The sequence below is a fragment of the Tyto alba genome, unplaced genomic scaffold, assembly GCF_018691265.1.
Source record: "Tyto alba isolate M040663 unplaced genomic scaffold, T.alba_DEE_v4.0 Super-Scaffold_42, whole genome shotgun sequence".
In the NCBI taxonomy this organism is placed as follows: domain Eukaryota; kingdom Metazoa; phylum Chordata; class Aves; order Strigiformes; family Tytonidae; genus Tyto; species Tyto alba.
Genome location: NW_024881318.1, coordinates 9,553,513 through 9,572,118, shown reverse-complemented (window position 1 = coordinate 9,572,118; position 18,606 = coordinate 9,553,513). Strand labels below are relative to the sequence as shown.

At 35.4% G+C, this 18,606-nt stretch overlaps 1 protein-coding gene across 4 annotated transcripts in view; it reads left to right on the top strand.

Annotated features, from left to right (window-relative positions):
• The window catches only part of PIK3C3 (phosphatidylinositol 3-kinase catalytic subunit type 3), an 88,426-nt gene that overhangs the window by 45,638 nt on the left and 24,182 nt on the right, over window positions 1-18,606 (top strand). For all 4 annotated transcript variants that reach the window (XM_033011122.2, XM_033011121.2, XM_033011124.2 and 1 more), the window contains 4 exons: window positions 555-639; window positions 1,720-1,794; window positions 12,124-12,292; window positions 18,491-18,581. In XM_033011122.2, coding sequence (XP_032867013.1) covers window positions 555-639; window positions 1,720-1,794; window positions 12,124-12,292; window positions 18,491-18,581 — 420 coding nt within the window. The remainder of the gene's footprint in view (window positions 1-554; window positions 640-1,719; window positions 1,795-12,123; window positions 12,293-18,490; window positions 18,582-18,606) is intronic.

The following is an 18,606-nucleotide window of genomic DNA, read 5'->3' as shown; positions in this document are numbered from 1 at the left end:
ATGGTCTGAAGTCTGCGTTGTTTTGTTTGGTTGGTTTTTGTTTTTTTGTTTTGGTTTTGTTTTGGTTTTGTTTGTATGTTTACATACAGCATGTAAAATTTTAGAGCACTGAAATTAGACCTCTCTCGTACCTTGTTAACCAGTTTAAAATTTTCTTTCACATTTCACTTAAGGGTTACATTCAACAGAATCTTTCTGCTCCTTTTGTTGATCTGGCCTAAACAGTTTCCTCTGTAAATATTTGCACTCATAGTTATTAATTAGTAACTTTTCAATGCATTGTTAATTTTCTGAGGCTGTTAACAAAGAAAACTGCGTTTCAGTTTGAACTTCAGGTCTGTTTCTGAGTATAAGAATTTGATGAATAAGACAAAATAAATAAAGCGATACAAAATTAAATTAGATCTTCCTGGGGTTTTGGGAGTGGTTGCTAGTTTATCAGATTGTAATAATGGCCATTTGTGGTCTTGATTTAAACATTTTTTCCTACCAGGTCTGAAGATCTTGATTCAGATCATGTAGAATAATGGAATATGTTGGTGTCTTCCCTCCAGAACTTCTTCAGAAAACATGCACCTAGTGAGACTGGCCCTCATGGAATAAGTGCAGAGGTGATGGACACATATGTTAAGAGCTGTGGTAAGTTACAGTCTTACAGTTGGTAACTTAATATCTGAAGTATAAAGGACAGGGTAGATGAGGTATTATGACATTTCAATTTAGATGACTGCAGATAGGGGACTATACACATACTTGCTGTGAGAATCTCTGTGAAAACAATAGTTTTGCACCTGGCATGTCATATACAATGCCTTTTCTCTGCCCTTTTTGGTATCCTTAAAGGAGACTAGAAGTTAAATACTCTTTGCTTTCTGGCAATAATCTTACCTCTGTCCCCTCCACATCATGAATTGGGGTTTTTATAATTCAGGGAGTTGTAAAGCATTTATATAATAATAAGTCATCTGTATTTAAGGTAGAAAGTTTTAACTTGTTTTTTAAGCATCAGAGTTTTTTGGCGGTGAGGCTATATTCAGCTTGCTTCTGTATGACAAGAAAAAGACGTAGGGTAGTTTTTGTTCCATAAACTGATGGCAATGTTAAAATATTTACAGTCCATTAAATTAAATGCAGCTTCATTAAAAAAAAAAAAAAAGGCAACAGAAATTCAGTTGTTACTTCACAGTATCTTCTTCTTTCCCCTTCTCCAAACTGATCTGGTTAATGGGTCAAGAAAACAGTTTAAACAATTCACCATTTATCACTGCCTGGCTTACTGTTTAGTTTATGAATACTGCTGATGTATACATTCAGATTCATATCAATGCCGAATGCTTGTTTACAGTTGCCTTAGAATATCTTCAGTTCAAAATGTGTACATCCATTTCACTTAAAAGACTTAATCTTCTTTTCAAGTATCTTAATGCCAATATTGAATGAATTTAGGCTTTTAGTGTTAAGCATATAATTGTGTAGTAAGAAGTGAAAATCTAGGCACTACTGAATAAAATTCAGAGTTTTAATTTATTACTTCAAATATTCTTCACAGTGCTGATAATCTTGATTATTATTCTTCAGCACCACCCCTGCCCCTACTCGCTGTTAGATTTATTACTAGTGAACAAGAACTAAGATAATATCATATGCTGTTAATTGTGTGGAACTTGTTGCTCTTTATGAAAGGTACTTATATTGATGTTTACAATTTACTTGTTACAGCTGGTTATTGTGTAATTACTTACATCCTTGGAGTTGGAGATAGACATCTGGATAATCTTTTGCTAACAAAAACAGGTAATTCTTTTTAGCAGTATAATTTTATAACAACAGTTGTTTAATTTTTAATGTGTTGATACTGTTTTGCTCCAATTTCCTTTTGAGTATAACCCACTGAATGTTGCAGATTATAATGTCTTTTTAAATGTAAATTTATATTGTCTAATCTAAGGTAATATTTGATCCAGTGAATCAAAGTTTGCATTTTAACTATTAGTATGGTCATAGTATACAGTAAAATTTGGCTGCCTTTACTTAAGACCAAGAAACATTTCACAGTAATCTTAAACTTGGCTAAAATCATAACTACATTTTATTTCAGAACTCTTGGTCCAAAGCTGAAAAAAATAATGCATTAAAAAATATTTGTGAAGTGACTCCAGCCCCAAGTATCCTAACTGTTCTTTATCAAACTCTTTGATTTTTTGTTTAATTGTTACATTCCTGTTTAGCAGCTTTTTTTACATGCTATCAGAAAGCAAATTCAAGATGTACTAACTGGATGACAATTTAATATTAATAGTTATCAAATTACTCTGTTTTTTTTTTTATGAATGCTATTCCAAATAAAGTAGATGTTTAGACGAGTATCAGTAGTCATATAAAATTAGGTATAATCTTGATGACTTCACTGACATGTCCATGGAAATTCTTGTCTCCAATTTGACTTTTTTTTAAACAGAGTGGTTTTGTGAGCTCGCCAGATCTGTATGTTTTTCTAGGAAATTTACATGATATGTCCCAGAAGTGGGAATGTCATGTGAGAATTATCAGAGCAGGATTCCCTTCAGCATTTTCTATTCTTTGTGAATCTTATGTTCTTGATGCAACCAAACCACTGTAGAGCCAATATCCAAGTGTTTCATCATCAGCCTAACTGAGCTGGCTGGACCATTGATCTCCAGTTGAGATTACATATATATATTTTTTTTTAAGCCTTCTCTAAAAACAAAGAAGGAAATGCTCTTTAGTGACCTGGTCATTACAAATTCACAGCTGGGGGAGAGGAAGTGGTAGAAGTTACTGTTTAATCAAGTACATCCTTTAGTTTGGAGTAAAACCCGTGTTATCTTGAAAGTTCAAAATGGCAGATATTCATTTGGTTTCTCCCTGACTTGTTTCAACCCTTTTAATGTTCTTTTTTTGTCGCTATCCATATAAATTAATAACAGACCAGGTAGAGTGAATAATTGTTGTGACTAAATAAATAGATTTCTCTACTAGAGGAAATGAAGGATTAGAAAATCAAGCTACTTCAACTATTACAGTCAGTGCCTTGGGGTTCAGGGAAATTCAAGTGTTTTTGCTGAAAATTAGATTGTGTATAGCTGCATGAACTTCACGATGTTTTAACAAAAACATTTCTTGGAGGGGAAAGATTTTTTTGAGTTGTTTTTTTGTTTTGTTGGGGGTTTTTTGCTGCTTACTTTTGAACTACAGCTTCCCACAGGCATTCCGATGCCATGAATACCTTAATTACGTAGTGATGAAGAGTTATGAGTTGTGGTTCATGCTTATAATAAAGTAAAAAGTTTACTGAATGAGGAACATAAATAAAAAATGTTATTTGGGGAAAAGAGACACATCTGCGTGGAAGGCTTGTTAGTTTAGAGCTAAGACTGAAGCATGTATTACTTTGAATCAGCATATTCTCTATGAAAGAGTACAAAATTAACCATTGGGCCTTGATATTAAGGTTAGAAGTCTTGCTTTTAAGCATGCGGGGGAATAACGAAAGCAAGTGTGTTTTTCCTTACCTGTTTAGAAATGTACAAATTGGCATTTAGAAATCTGTCTTGAGAGATCTCAGTTATTTGTCTAAGGTGACGGATATAAATCTTTCCATAGCAGGCACTGCTTGCATGCTCAGAGTAGTAATATTTTAGTGTTTTGATTTGGGGTAAAGTGCACCCTGCCAGTCTATGTTAAAAAGTAACACCACAGTGGCTCTTTGGCTTGGTGGAAGAATTTAAGCAGTACAGCAGAGGGCAGTGTGCGTCCATGGTACACTCTGAGTCTGAAACCTGTTTTCAACTACTACCTATGCTCCGTCACATACTCAAGAGAGGCTTTTTGAGCTATCAAGAGAAATTCTTATGTTCCAAATACAACGGAGGCTTGCTACTGTGAATCTCTTAGTCTTAAGTTGGAAAAAACTAACTTCTCTTTAGGAATGGAGGCTGTAAGTACCTTTCTTCAAAATTGTATGACCATACATGCATCCTTTCTTAATGGTATTTATTTAATAGATTGAAGCTTTCCAGTAGGGTAAGGAATGCTGAGTACCTGCTATGGCTTCATGTACTTTTCTTGGATTTATTTGGCAATATATATCATTACCTTTCTTGGCTCTACCTTTTAGTTTGGTGCTGTGTAGCCACACCTGTGTTGGACTGCTTCCAATAGAATTGTTGAATCATCTTCTAATACACAAATAACTATGCTTATAAAAGTTATGGTATAATTTGAATATTAAACAATAGATACTGAAGTTCATAAAAAGATATTTTCCACTCACTGGTAGAAATGTACTATTTTTGCACTACAGGATGAGAATGTTTGTTACCTGTATGAAATAATTTCTGCTGTCTTTCATGACTGGTTTATGCCTGTAGTTCTAGAAATAGAGTGAATTTTTTTTAAAGTAGTCTTAAACAAAATATCTAGACTTCAGATTTTTAAATGCTATACATTATACTTCAAGAACAGCTGTAGAAGTTGTTTTGGAAAGAGATACAGAGAACTTTCAGTCAAAACATTCGCATGTATCAGTAATGTTAAAAATTACAAGAATACTTGCATCAGTTTCACAAATGTGCCTTAGCTCGTAACCTGAAGGTCACATTATATAGTCAGTATTGCATTACAGGAATATTTATTTTCTCTGAGAACTTTCAACTTCCTACTTTTCGTGAACTATGTTATCAATTGCTGTATGTTTTAATTTCTTGTTTCTAAGTCTATAACAGGAGATATTACTGTGACTTGTAAATAACAAGACACTGTTTTGCAGCTGAATGCCCAGCTTTAAGTAACATCAGTGCCTTGTGGGATTACAGACTGATTTATATATTAATACCAGCATCCAGTTTACCAGCTAATGTGCCCTTTGTTGCCTTGGAAGGAAGAGCTGGATGATTGTGAAGCTGGATTGAGATACAGGAGATACAGCATGTTAGTTAGCTTTCATGTGATATGGGTATGCTAGTATGTTTCATTTACGTCATGCCATCCCTTGAAAACACTTCTGCATTTGTTCCACTCTGGTTTTGATTGTAGTGTTAAGATCTAGTTACTGATGTAGCACCTAGATAGGAATGTCTTCATGTTTGCTAAGCCTTTTAAAGTCTTGAGACAGTTGATACAGTCATTAGAGCCTGAATAATGTTTCAGCTGTGATAGACAAGTCTCTTTTCCTATTTGAGATACCTTAATAACTTCAGCTTGCTTTATAGATGAAGATTTCACAAAGGTCCCGTCACATTTGCAGGCTATGTGTAGATACTTTAGGATATCATATGCATTCAGATGGCATTCTTGAGTAGCACTGCATGTGTGTGTCTGACCAACTAACTCACACACTACTGACTGGCCAGCTCGATCTATCAATAACCTTTAAAGGGACCTGCATGAAAATTCAAGTTCCCATTATAGGTTCTCTAAATACAGGTGGTTTGTTCTGAACTCCATACCTGAGATTGCTCTGTAGCAGTAGAGCAAATGTCTGTGTAGATAAAATTTGGTTATTAATATCTGAGGACAGGTCAAAAACTGAGGGCTCAGAACTTGAAAACCACATTTGCTTTTAGCATCTTGTGTAGATAGCTGAAAGAACTAGGCTATTAGGTGAAATAACTGGGCTCTCTTCTCATTTAATGCTTAGAGATGGAGCTGTGGTCTGTCTTCAGTATGAGTTGCACCAATTGACATCTGATTTATTCTTCAGTTTCAGTTAGAAAGGGTTGTCAGATAAGACAGAAAGATTTGAACAGTTCCATATGTGACGTGACACTGGACTTTCAGTGCTTTTCAGTTAAAACCATCTATCTCAAAGCAGGTTTGAAGATGACAAAAATGGAAAAACTGTAGGATTCAAACCCTTCTTCTATATCAGTGCTTAGATAAGTACATTAATAAATACATTTATTGATGTTGCAAACTATGATAGTATATAAAATTCACTGGAATTTTTAAATACGTTTTTAAATGTCTGGTCTTGATAACAAAATAGCAAAACTAACACATACTGTTACCCTTTAGATTTCTCTCTGCAGCTCCAATTTCTGTGATGCCTACCACAAAGAGTATAAACTTCTAGCTGTTGTCCAGATAAAACATTTTCTCTTACAGGTATCTTGAACACTACTTCTTATTTAACAGTACACATCTGACATCTTATAATATGCCTGCATGGAGTGAATTTTGAGGTGTGAGGGACAGAAAAATTAAAATGCTTAGCAGAAGCTGGGCCCTTACCCATTACATGGATGACAGTGATAAGCTTTTGTCCAGTTGTTGCTGCATACTGAATTTATAACCTGTATCCTGAATAAGTCTCTAACAATTCATGCTACTTTCTTCCATTTTCATGTAGTCTTGAAAAAGTTGTAACACGGAGCTGATGAAAATTATGACAATAAATCAGGCATTCTGATTTTTTTCATCATGGCAGTGCTCTGTTAGTAAAGGAGAAATTTTGACAGTAATATCAGAATTTGCTGAGAAAGCTATGAAATGATGCTATCCATCCGTCCACTCATTTTCATCACAGGAATTTTTATCCTATAACTTCAAATTTAAAGTAGGAATTCAGTTAAAATAGCCACTAAATTACACCTTTTCTGTATGAGCCAGGTTAAAATAATAGTGGCAGTTTCAGTGTACAGAAAATATATTGAAATTCAGCACTTGAGAGATTTTGTGTTTTGGTTGGGATAGATTTTTTGTTCCCCCCTCTTCTCAAAATTGGGAACAGTTAAGTTCAAAATATTTGGTAGGGCTTTCTTACCTGTTAAAAGACAATTGCTATCAGACTTACTTTATTTAGTAATTGCATCTAATTTGATTTGCCTTCCGTATTTTGTTTAAGGATTTCAGAGTTCTGTTCAGGTTTTCATTAGTTTTTCCTAACAGTCCTCTGGTGAAATAAAACAATTTCTGTGCTGCTATATGAGAACTTTCTCCTGTACAAAAATCTAGGCATTAGCGGTAAAAGTGATGGATGAATCAGCCTGTCCGACTGCAATCAGATGTTATTGACTATTGCAAACACCAGATAGCAATTTTCAGTCTCCACAAGTCCATGAAAAGAAGTGAAAGGAATTCCATGAAAGGGATTCAGGTGGACTTTTCAAATTCCTCATGCCCTGACTGCTAGTCAGAGATGTCTTCCATGTTTGGTGCCATTTCCTTGAGCTCTCCAGGGCCCTGTCCTCTTTATTCCGTATGTTAGAAAACCAGGTGTTCAGTAGAAAAGTGCAATTCACCTCATAAAAATAATAATTAAAAGAAGCTTAAAAGTACACAACAGTAACAGCTTTTAGGTTTTGATTGAAATAATAGTGTGTGTGTATGCTGCATTATTGCATATTTCTGGGAATGTCTCATCCTCTTCCAGTCAGGAAATGACTTGTCTTGCTTTTTCAACAGTAAAATAAATTGGGAGTGGAGGCCACTGTTTTTTAAGGTGAGAGCTCTATTTGAAGTCTTCCCAGCAGAGGTTTTTCATGCTTCCTGAAAGAGTGATAATGTAATCTTTTAGACTTTGAGGAGTGAGCCACTTTCAACATCAGAAATGTTTGGACAAAGCTGTGTATCTGGGACTGTATGTAGGTGCCTACATACAGTCCTGCTCCTAGACTTAAAACAGAGTAGGAAGTTCATGCATATTTGTTTGTGGTCTCGAGATGTTTCCTGAATTGTTATGTTTTGTTTTCTCAGATGCCTAAAATCCCCCTGTTTTTTATAAGGAACTCAAATTTCTAAGTGTCTAAAGCTTTTAATTACTAAATATTAGAAATCCAAGGCTTTTATATCTAGCCCTACAACAATGTAAGAGGCTCAGAGGATGAAATCTGTTTCACTTGTCATAACTTCTAGTTTAAAACATGATTCAACCAAAAAAAACCCATACACGTGATTTAGTAGTCATTCAGGAACAATTATAAACCAGAACTAGAAGTTCAGTTTTGCTTTTAATTTATAAGCATGTCTAATCATTAAGAGCTCTTTAAATTAAGATCTAATAAATATGAAAAAGACAGATTGGAAGCTGGAGTAAAAACATGGTGTTCTGAGAGGTTGAAGTGTACATGTTAGGGGACTAACACTGTATAGAAGTAAGGAAGTGTAATTATTTTATAAAACATGGAAGCTTAAAGCCTTTAGAAAAAATAGTGTTACACAAAGTTCACAAGCAGTCTAATTTCTGGGAGGATAGATGATAACTCTATATAAATACCATGCTATGAATATAAATTACTACTCATAGTGATGGTGATGAAGCACTGGCACAGGTTTCGCAGAGAAGTCGTGGAGTCTTTATGCTTAGAGCATGCAGAAAACATCTGGACATGAGCCTACACAAGGCAGCCAGCTCTAGGTGGACCTTCTCAACAAGAAGGTTGGACCAGGTGTCTTCCAGAGTTCTCTTCCAATCTCAACCATTCTGTAATTCCATGAAATAAAGGTTTAAAAGAGTAATCTTCTAAATCTATTTGAGAAGGTATGCTTCTTATCAACCAAATTACATAACATTCAGGAACTTCCAAATACAAACTGCACAAGTTGTACGACATTCCAGAACTAAAGAAACTCATTTAACACCTGCCCAAATAAGATGCTCATTCTCCTGTAGACTGTTTTCACCTGTAATTACTAGACAGTGTTATTTTTAAAGTATTGTCATAACTGAGGCTGACATATTTCAAACATGTAGTGTTTTGAGGAGTTGTGTTCTTGAAGAAGAATAACAGGTTGACAAAAAAATAATTCATAAGTTGTTACTGGCAGTTTTTGTCTCTGTCCTTACAGATGCCTAAGGAGTGATGGCTAATTCAGAAGACAGTATGTTATTCACATTGCAAGTCAATTCTTATGGAATAAAACTTCTTATTAAATATATTTTTTGTCCTCTTAAAATTACATCTTCAGTACAGTAATTTCTAGACCAAAGTGATTTTTTTTTTGAAGTTCATGTAATCTACAAGAGTTGCTTTATACAAAGCTGTAATGTTCAGATTCCTGTTTTTATCCTGCTCTTTCCGCTACTATTTAGTGTTTTCTGGCACTGCACCTTATCAAATAGGTGCCAGAAACCTCCTCCAGCCTTGTTCTCAAAATAGTTTATACTGAGTGACACTAATTATCGCATTCGTTAATATTGTAAGTGGCATATTCAGTGTTACACTCTGATACGAATTTTACTTGGGATGATTACTTGAGATACTTGGAACATTTTGTCTTAGTATTAAAAGATTTCAAATCATCAAGTTTATGAACTTCATAAATATATTATTGATTAACATAAATATAATTTTCACCCAATTTTCCATATTAAATATACAACCAATTTCACAAGTCCAAAGCAGACTTGTTCTTTGCATATTCCGTTTATAGTTAAGTCCTCAAGGAGGACCTAAGTCAGGCTTCTCTGTACAAAGCTCTAAAATTACATTACTCCCTCAAGCTTACTGGTGGTTTTTTACTGGTGTCGTGGCTTCAAGCAAGCACCAAGGGGAACCTTCTGTCTCTATTCTGTAATATGGTATGCAGGATTAATTGATCTTGAAGGAATTGCATGAATGAAAATGAGTTAAGTCTGTGTTTAGTACATGGATTTTAAATATATTAAATATATTTAACGTGTTTAGATGAAAGCTTTTGACATACATTTTGAGTCAACCTAAAAATCTAGTGAATTCTGCAGTACAGCTACTGAAGCTATAATGTTAATGCAGGATGGCCTCATCTTATATTTTCTTTTATACTTTATTCCTAAAAATGTGCAAGTAAAGTAGTTGATACCTAATTAATTTATATGAACCTTTATCAGTCAGCTATTAAAATGTTTTTGAATGTTTTAGATGCATCTCTGTTACCAATTTAAATTACTAATTATCACTTCTTATTCCCTATCTCTAGAGCAAACTAAAAAAAAGATCTAATTACTGCCACAAGAGTTGTTGTTTTATTCAAAATGTTGTCTCTTGACTCTTCAAGGTGACAGGTTTAAGTAAGTGAACAGAAAACAGACACCCCAAAACTTTTTAATTAAATACTTTTCGTAACTTAACGGGGGAGAGGGTGTATATATCAAAGTGCCTACTTCAAAAAGTTAGTGTACAAAAATGCATTCTAAAAATAACTCCTAAAACAGCTTGAAAAAGAACTATTCAAGAAAGGGAAGGGGTTTTGTAGCACAATTAGGTATGCAAAATAAAATGGTTGTGGCATTTATCAAGTAGCGAATACTTTGACTGCTTATTAAGCATCCTTGTGATCTCCCTTAGAAAATTGACTGTGATGGAATTTGTTTTTTGGGTTGAAGGAAGAGTGCTTATGACAGAACTCAAGTATCCTTCTCTGATGATAGAACATTATTATTCAATTAAATGGTCAAAGAGGGTGACTAATTGAAAAATACTGACTGTTCCATTTTTTTCAAGACTACTGAGCACCTAAGCTTATGAAAATACTCACATGAATATGCATGCTGGTTAAAATACCCCTTGGCAAATAGATCTCTGTCCATAAAGGTGTTCAGTTCCGTAATTCTGAAGCAACACTCTTGTGTTTGTTCTGTGCTATCTGTGACTGTCTAGATAACAGTCATGCTAATAATTTTGTACCTTCCTATTTAAAAGATCTTCCATCTTGTATCTACATTTCATTCTCTTCTATAAATTATTTACAGAAATCTTAAATTTATTAATGTCACTGGATAGCTTTGATTGGGATGCAAAACTTAACAGGTGAAGCACACATCAGCATTTTGTACTTGTTTAATTTATTTCCTGATTACTCATTAATGCAGAGTTCAGGAAGATAGTTTCTCTCTGTCCTAAGGAAATCACTTAACAGATCTCATTTATATGTATTTTTTAATAATGTTTCTTGGCATAGCTACACTCTTACCATCTTTTTGTAATGTAGCTGTGGTATGGCCCAAGTCATTTTTAAATTATGCGTTTCAATCTGAAAACCTGTTTGCAGCACACTTCCATAAGATTTTTTTGCTCTATATGGTCAATATTTTCTACTTAAGAAGTGACTCAAGAATGTTCCTAGAAACTGTCTTCCTGAGAGCTATGAATTGTACTAGTTTGATTTCTGTTGACAATGTTTTTGTTCTCTAGTTTATAAAATACTTAATCTTCAGTTTATCTAAATGGTTTAGTAGGTTTTTTGAAGTTTCTGGTGTTTCAGTTGTTCATTTTACCACCTATTGTATCTCACATATGGTTCAGTACTACTGAAAGGGATACAGTGGTTACTTCTTCATAGAGATCTTAGCAATATTGTAAACAGTATGGCTACATGCAAGGTTTTGATAGGAAGGGAAGTTACCTTGTGCATTTGAGGCATGAGATGTCTTTGTCACATTAATGCTGCAGGAACATTGTAAATGTAGTCAGTTGATCCAAAGTGTGGAAGGGTAGTAATCAAGTGATGTAGCTCTTGCATTTTAATACTGAAAAAGTGTAAGACAGATGTTGGCACATTTGAAATACAATTTCAGGTTTGGAATTGTAGTGATGTTTCTTTAGTGTATTTGTAAACTGTTGATAAATTTTCACCTCACTCAAGCAGAATTTTGAAATAGCTTTGGAATCTTCTTTGGTATTTAGTGGCTTCAGAAGGTCATTCTTAGTATTGAGTCTTGTTTTTCCTTTGGTAAATTTAACATGCAACTGAAATAACATATTTCATGCCACAGCAACCAAATGGGATGCTGAAAGCAATTCAGTGTGTGTATTAATATTTTACTTTGCTAACAAATTCCAAAGAAGGTGCAAAGAATTAGTAACTGACCAGTTTCAACATTGTTTCAGTCTTTGTAAATACAGTGTGGTTTTTTTAAAAAAAAAAAAAAAAAAGCAGAAAAACTCATCTGGTTTGTTGGTACTCTGAATTTGAAATTAACTTGATGTTTTTAAACCCATAATTTCAAATTGACAGCTGAAGATATGAAATATACAGTTATAAGTCTTACAGAAAAGTGAATTGTATTTTTGATAGCTGCTCAGCATTTTCTGGAGATTGCACTTAAAGATGTTTTTTTTTTTTGCCAAGTTTTTCATTAAGATTTGATACAGTGTGAAACGTTTTACTCTCCTTCTTCTACAGGTAAACTATTTCACATTGACTTTGGTTATATTTTGGGCCGGGACCCTAAGCCTCTACCTCCCCCAATGAAGCTGAATAAGGAGATGGTGGAAGGTATGGGAGGCACGCAGAGTGAACAGTACCAGGAGTTCCGTAAGCAGTGCTATACAGCCTTTCTCCATCTGCGCAGGTAACAAGGCTATGCTAAAATTTATTAGAGCCACTATAAAGCGGGAGAGAAAAGGTTTAAATGAATTGGAGAAAGTATTTCTGTTGTAAATTCCAAACTTGTTTGAAGTCTGAATGTAGACGCAAGCATTTGTATGAAACAAAGAAATGTAAACATCACAGCACTGGTGTAATGTGGGACTTGAATGTAATTGCCCTTCAAGTTAAGGCCTCCAGTTTTGCTTATTTAATGTCCTACTAGCATTTTTCGTGACTCCTGTGGGATGTTAAATAAGATCTTGCTTTTTGCCCTTAAGCAACTTTTTCTCTGATTATTGATGATCAAGTAACTGTCCTTTTAACTCTAAGTCATTACTTGTTCGGTGCTTTATCTTCCTCCAGTTTAGATCAGTGCTGATCAAGTTCATTGGCTTGAAGATGGTACATACATAAGCTTAGTTGGTCTTGGGTCCTGTGGGACAAAAATTAGGTACTTGTAGTGACAACCAAGTATTGATTGTCAATATCAAGCAGTTTCTGTAGACATCCAGAGCTGTGACAGTTAAAACCTCTTTAGACCATTTATTTATGGACCAACAGACCACTCCTTTAAACTTAGAATCAGCTTAATTCTTTTTCAGTGACTGGATTACTTACCAAATTTCTGAGCCAAGTACCTCAGCTTTGTTCTATTTGAACAGAACACGGATAAATACTCAGTCTGTTCAGTGCCTTGATTTAGTACATACTCAATGGATATGAAATAATTTTATTTTAATATCAAGATTACATAATGTAAACCTCCAAATATGTGGAAAAAAATAGTACTGTGAAAAGTACACATAGTATGAAAAGTAGGCAGGCAATGATGTGAAATAAAAATGCTGCATGTTATTCTGCACTTGTTAAAAGGAGATAGAGTAAGGAGTTGGTTTATGAACTGACTTTATTAATGGGTTAAAAACAATTCAGCAGCATGAAAAAAGTGTCATGTTATTAGCAAACTGTTCATGACTTCAGAGAACAAGCAGACTATACTCAGTGTTCTAAATTTTGCTTAAATCTGTTTTGTAATACTCTATTTCTTATCTATGAAATACTTGAGTTGTTTTTATTGTTTAAACCTAGCTGTTTCAATGGAAAGGTCTGTTGTGTCAGTGAAGGATTATCCATTGCATTAATTTATGTAATGATTTGCTCCAAAGATCATCATTAAGTGTGGAGTATAGCAGTAATTTGGCTATAAAACTAAACTGTAAATCACGATGGTTTCATTTTTAATGTCTGGGATTGTAGTTGTAATTATAGTCTCTCCAATATTTGTTCAGTTTAATAGGAAAGTATTTTTAAATGGTTCTATATAAATATCTTTAAGGCTTTCAATAAAGATAGCATAGGATAATATTAGTATTACTATAACTATTACTTTAAATTGCTAGAACTAAAAATGATTAAGATCACTTGCTTAATGAAAAAAGAATAATTGGGGGTGGAATGGCTTAGCTCTAACAGTTTTGCACGTTGATGCAAACCTGTTCAGATACTTCTGGCTCTGTGGTATGGAATCATAACCTCTGATTACTGAGACAGAATGCAAATTGTCGTCTCCATCAATTTCTGTTTTATTCTTTCTTCTTTATTTCCCTGTGGTATGGACAGTTCTATACATCTTTCAAGTGCTGTGTCTCGGTGTTTCAGGATTCCTGGTAGAATGGGTGTTGGCATAGCAAAGACAAAACAGTTTAAAACTTCTAAGTGGAAAAATAGTTTTGTACATTGTTTTAAATTGGAAGCAGTTTGGCATATCATCATTGATGTGTGATGGGTTTTTTTGTTTGTTTGTTTGGTTGGTTTTTTTGAGAGGGGAGAGTGAGGGAGATGATTTCTGCTTTTTTGAACAATAATCAGCCATGTGTGTTTGTCAACGGTGCTGTAATGAAGAATCAGCCTCTGCAGTCTGAATGTGTTGCAGAGCAAATTGTGGCTGGCAGCAGAACTTGCATCCTCACTTGGGCTGTAGCAGCCTTTTATGCCTTCATTATACACATTGAGCCTCTTTAAAGATGTTCAAGTCCTGTTGCGTGTCAGCATTTCCCTTCTTTGGAGGATTCCCAGTTTACACATCCTCAGCAGGATCCAGCAGAGAAGAATCCAGCCACAGCATCTGAGAGGTTTTTTTTCTTTTCTTTCCAGGGTGATGTTCTACGTTGTATTGTTCCTTTCCAAATAAGGGTTTACCCTGTGTTAGTTATGTGAGAAGTTTGATATTCAGTTTGAGTTAGTGGGCGTAGGTAGGAAGTAACTAAGTACACAAGCTGTAGTTTGGGCTGAGATTTGCTCTGTATAGATGGGGATATCCAGCTGGCTGGACCAGAGTGGTTTTTCCCCAGTCTGTTCTCTGTGGTATAGTGGACAGAGGAAGCCATAGAGATCTGAATGAAAAACACTGTAGGCAACAAGTGGAGAGCTGTGATGGCCCTTGGGCAGTGCTGATTCTTTGGAAAGGTGGTAACTAGACAGTTCAGTGTCTAGATAGTCTTCTAAAAGCTTGAGGTAAGTGGTGAAGAGGGAAGAACAAAGTTAAAACTGGATGGGAGCAGGTCAGTTTTGTTTTGAGTCTGGACTGCCAGGAAGTACTTTGGAAGAATGAATGCCATAGTTTATTTTAGCTAACTGGGACATGATAGTGACTGGGGAGTATGTGTAGTCTTAAGAGGAGAATAAATGAGTCCTGCAGGAGTCCCAAGCAATACTGCAGAAAAAGCAATCGTATCTTAAATTTAGAAAATTTTGAGTTAGACCAGGTAGCTAGGGCTTTAGTTTGGGACCACACGTAACTGTATACTTTCCTGTCCTGTCCTTGTGTGGAAGTTTGTGGCTTCACATTTGATAGAGTATTGCCAACAGCCTAAATATTCAGTTGGTTTAGGACACCTAAAGGTGACGGTAAATACTGAAAAAAATGCATAAAGGAGTGCTTAGGATCAGGCATATATTTGATGAGTTATTAAGCACTTAAAAACAAAAGTTGCTGTTCTCAGAAAAGATGGCAGTGAGAATCTGAACTTTTGTCTGATGTGGGTTTCTTTCTTGCTATATATGAGGCCTCTTCTGTGTAGGAGTAGTTATTTTGTTAGATTTCTTAAATTTTTACTGAAAACTCTGTTTAAATCTTGTAACCTGTATCCTTAAATCTTGTAACATGTAGCAATGAGCCATATATGTGGAAAATGAAGAGTGGGAGAGAAGAAGAGGAAGAGAAAAGGAGAGTGAGAGAGGGAGGAAATAAGGGGGTAGGAGGAGGAGAGAGAGGGATTCCACCAATCCTAGTTCCAGCACTGGTCCAGCCAGCCTGGAGGTCCAGTTCCAGAGGGGTGCCATGCAGGGCTTCTGTTTGTGCCCTTTTCTAATCCCTTGCCCCTCCTGTGGGCAGGTACTTGGATTAATTAGGCTAATTGGGTGTCACGCACAGCTCATGCTTCTAGAACCCTCCATGCCCCGGTGCATGCACAGTTTGTACCCTCAGAGCTCTCTGGAAATGGGTCATTGGGGAACTACTCCCCCATCTCCACAGAGGTGACTGCAGTTGGACCTTTCCTCTCAGCACACACATTGTGATAAGGGCCTCTCCATTGTCTCTTCACGAGTTGCTCCAGCCAGGGCAGTCCAGCCTCAGAAGTGTGTGGTCCCATCTCTGTGGGACCCTCCCATCCTCTCCCCCCATCTCCCTGTTCTTACCTGCACGAGTCTGGTGCTTCCATAGAGACCCCATCTCCTTTACCAAAGTTTCCCATCGAATACTGGAGCCATTAACTGTGATTTTGGTTGAACTGTCACACTTGGTTTTAGCATTTCATGTGCAAGCCGTAAGTGTAGTCAACCTCCAGTGTAACTGAGTGCTCATTTATTTTGTAATTTAATTTGTACTGAACTTTGAGGGAATCAGTGCATTTACTTGAGAAGGATTTAGGGTTAGGTGCTTAATTGAAGCTCCTTAAACCTAGAAGAAGTGAGTGCCTACTTTGTTCTGGCTGAGGATTGTCACCCATTACAGAGGCCTTTGTAATGTAGATGTCAAAGTCAAGTGATAGAACTTTACTGACAAAGGTGTTTTTGTTTTACAGGTCAAATTCCTAACTCTGTTTCAGCAAAATGTCTATTATTCGGGTGAATTTGAGCTGTTAGTTGACCAGTTGTGAACATACTGATGTATTTGCCAAGGATGTTGCCTATAGGAAGGGTGACAGCTGTCTAAAATAGGAGACTTACCTCTCTGGTCGAGTCCCAGTTTTCAAATAAATGTTTTAAAAATCCATGAAACACAACAAGGATCCTAGTGGCAGCTAACAAATGTACATAATAAGCTTTTTTTCATCCTTAGACCACCAGCTAGTTGATTACTGAGTTAAATGTTGTGATGAGGTGCAGAGGAGAGACCTGCAGATAGTATAGTAAGCACCTCTTTCCTAATTTTTGTCTCTTCTCACTCAGTGCTCCCCCCCAAAATAAGGTATTCATGATTTCTTTTTTTTTTTTTTTTTTAAATGAGGCTCTTCAGATGATCTTATGCTTCCAGTATTTTTAGTTTAAGCACCAAGAATCAAAAGACTTCATCGCGTGGAACAAAACCAGCTCCTAACTGGCATCTAGCAATGATCCCTTGACCTTTGAAATCTCTTCTACAAACCTCTGTCACTTAAATAACCCCAGTATTGATCATAAGTTCTCCTCTGTGTCATTCAAGAGCAAAAAGGACTCTGACAGTCTGGATTCCTGGGTCAGTTCAAAGGGAGAACTACCAGTGGAAACTCACAATGACCAAGGAATAGACTTGAGAGAATGTAGCTCTAAGATTTAAACATGTTTAAAGTGAGATTTGCTTGTTTCAGGCAAGTTGAAAAAAATTTCATTAAAACTTGTGAAGTCTTTTCCTGGCACCAAAGCAACTTGACTGCCAGATTTTTTAGCTAGATCTGAAACCAAATGGTAGTGTAATGTAACTTTCTTTTAATCTGTGATGAAAGTAGTTTTCCTGATTTCAGCCACTTGCCCCTGGAAGGGTGAAGCAGAACAGGTGAAACAGATTAGACACTGAAGATTTCTGCCTAAACAGTTTATTTTAAATGTTTGTGTTTATAAAGAGTTAAAATTTACACTGGAATGTGTTAGGTAGTGCTAGTTCCAGATAATAATAAAGGGTCAAGATTTTTATGTAATTATGCTTTTCTATAGAGATTATTTTGTTGAGCAGTATTTACTTTGTAAAATATGGCTATGAAGCAGTCCTTTTGTGTAGTTAAAATACTTTGTACTCCTTGCAATTGTCAGCTTATATATATATATATATTCAGCAGCTTGCTAATAAACAAGTTTTGCTGCTAAGAATTCATTTTCCTATCATCTGTGAAGCTCCTAATGCTCTTGGCAAAGCAATATTTCAGATTTTGAAGTCAGTTACATGTTTTGTTTCTGAAAGGGGACTAGACCTCTTTATGGAGGAAAGGAAGGTTCAGTTTATGTTGAACAGCTTGAAAATTATCCTTTCAAAAAGTGACTTACAACTAATTTCCTGCAAGGGCAAAATGATGTTCTTTGAAAGATTTGCAAGTATTTCCAACACCACGTTAAAAGTGAAAACTATACTCTGTCTTGTCTTTTTTAATGATTGTAAGTGACATTTATACTTCATAAGTGTAGTATGCCTGCCACTGTTATTGCAGCTTAACTGAACAACTGCAGACTTGAGTCTGCTTAAATCACTTATATTCAACTTGTAATGGCAAGAGCCCTTGCATCAACTTGAAAAATCATTTCTTGTAACTGTGAAGACCTCAGCTGTTTGGATGCTAGTTTATGTAATACTGCTGTATCACTGATATAATTTTTAATAAAAAATAAACCTATTGGAACAATATTCTAGCATGTATTTGTCCTAATAGTGGTGAAAAATGGCATTGAATCTTACAATATATGAAATCATAGTTTATACTGATGTGTCTCTTAATAAATGTTCTGACAATTTTTAGAAAATTAAAACAAGATCACTCTCTTCTGTTTTGGCAATTTGAGACAGTTTGAGGGTTAAACTTTCACTGTTAATATCTGGTATCTTATGTGTTCAACTAAACTAAGATGATGACTTGTTCTTAAATGAAGTTGTTTACAAAATGCCTTTTGTACAGTTTACAAAATGTTTTACCTAATTTGCTCTTCTGTTTAGGTATTCCAACTTGATCTTGAACTTATTTTCCCTCATGGTGGATGCCAACATTCCAGATATTGCTCTTGAACCTGACAAGACTGTAAAGAAGGTAACTAGAAAGCTTTCCTTGTCTT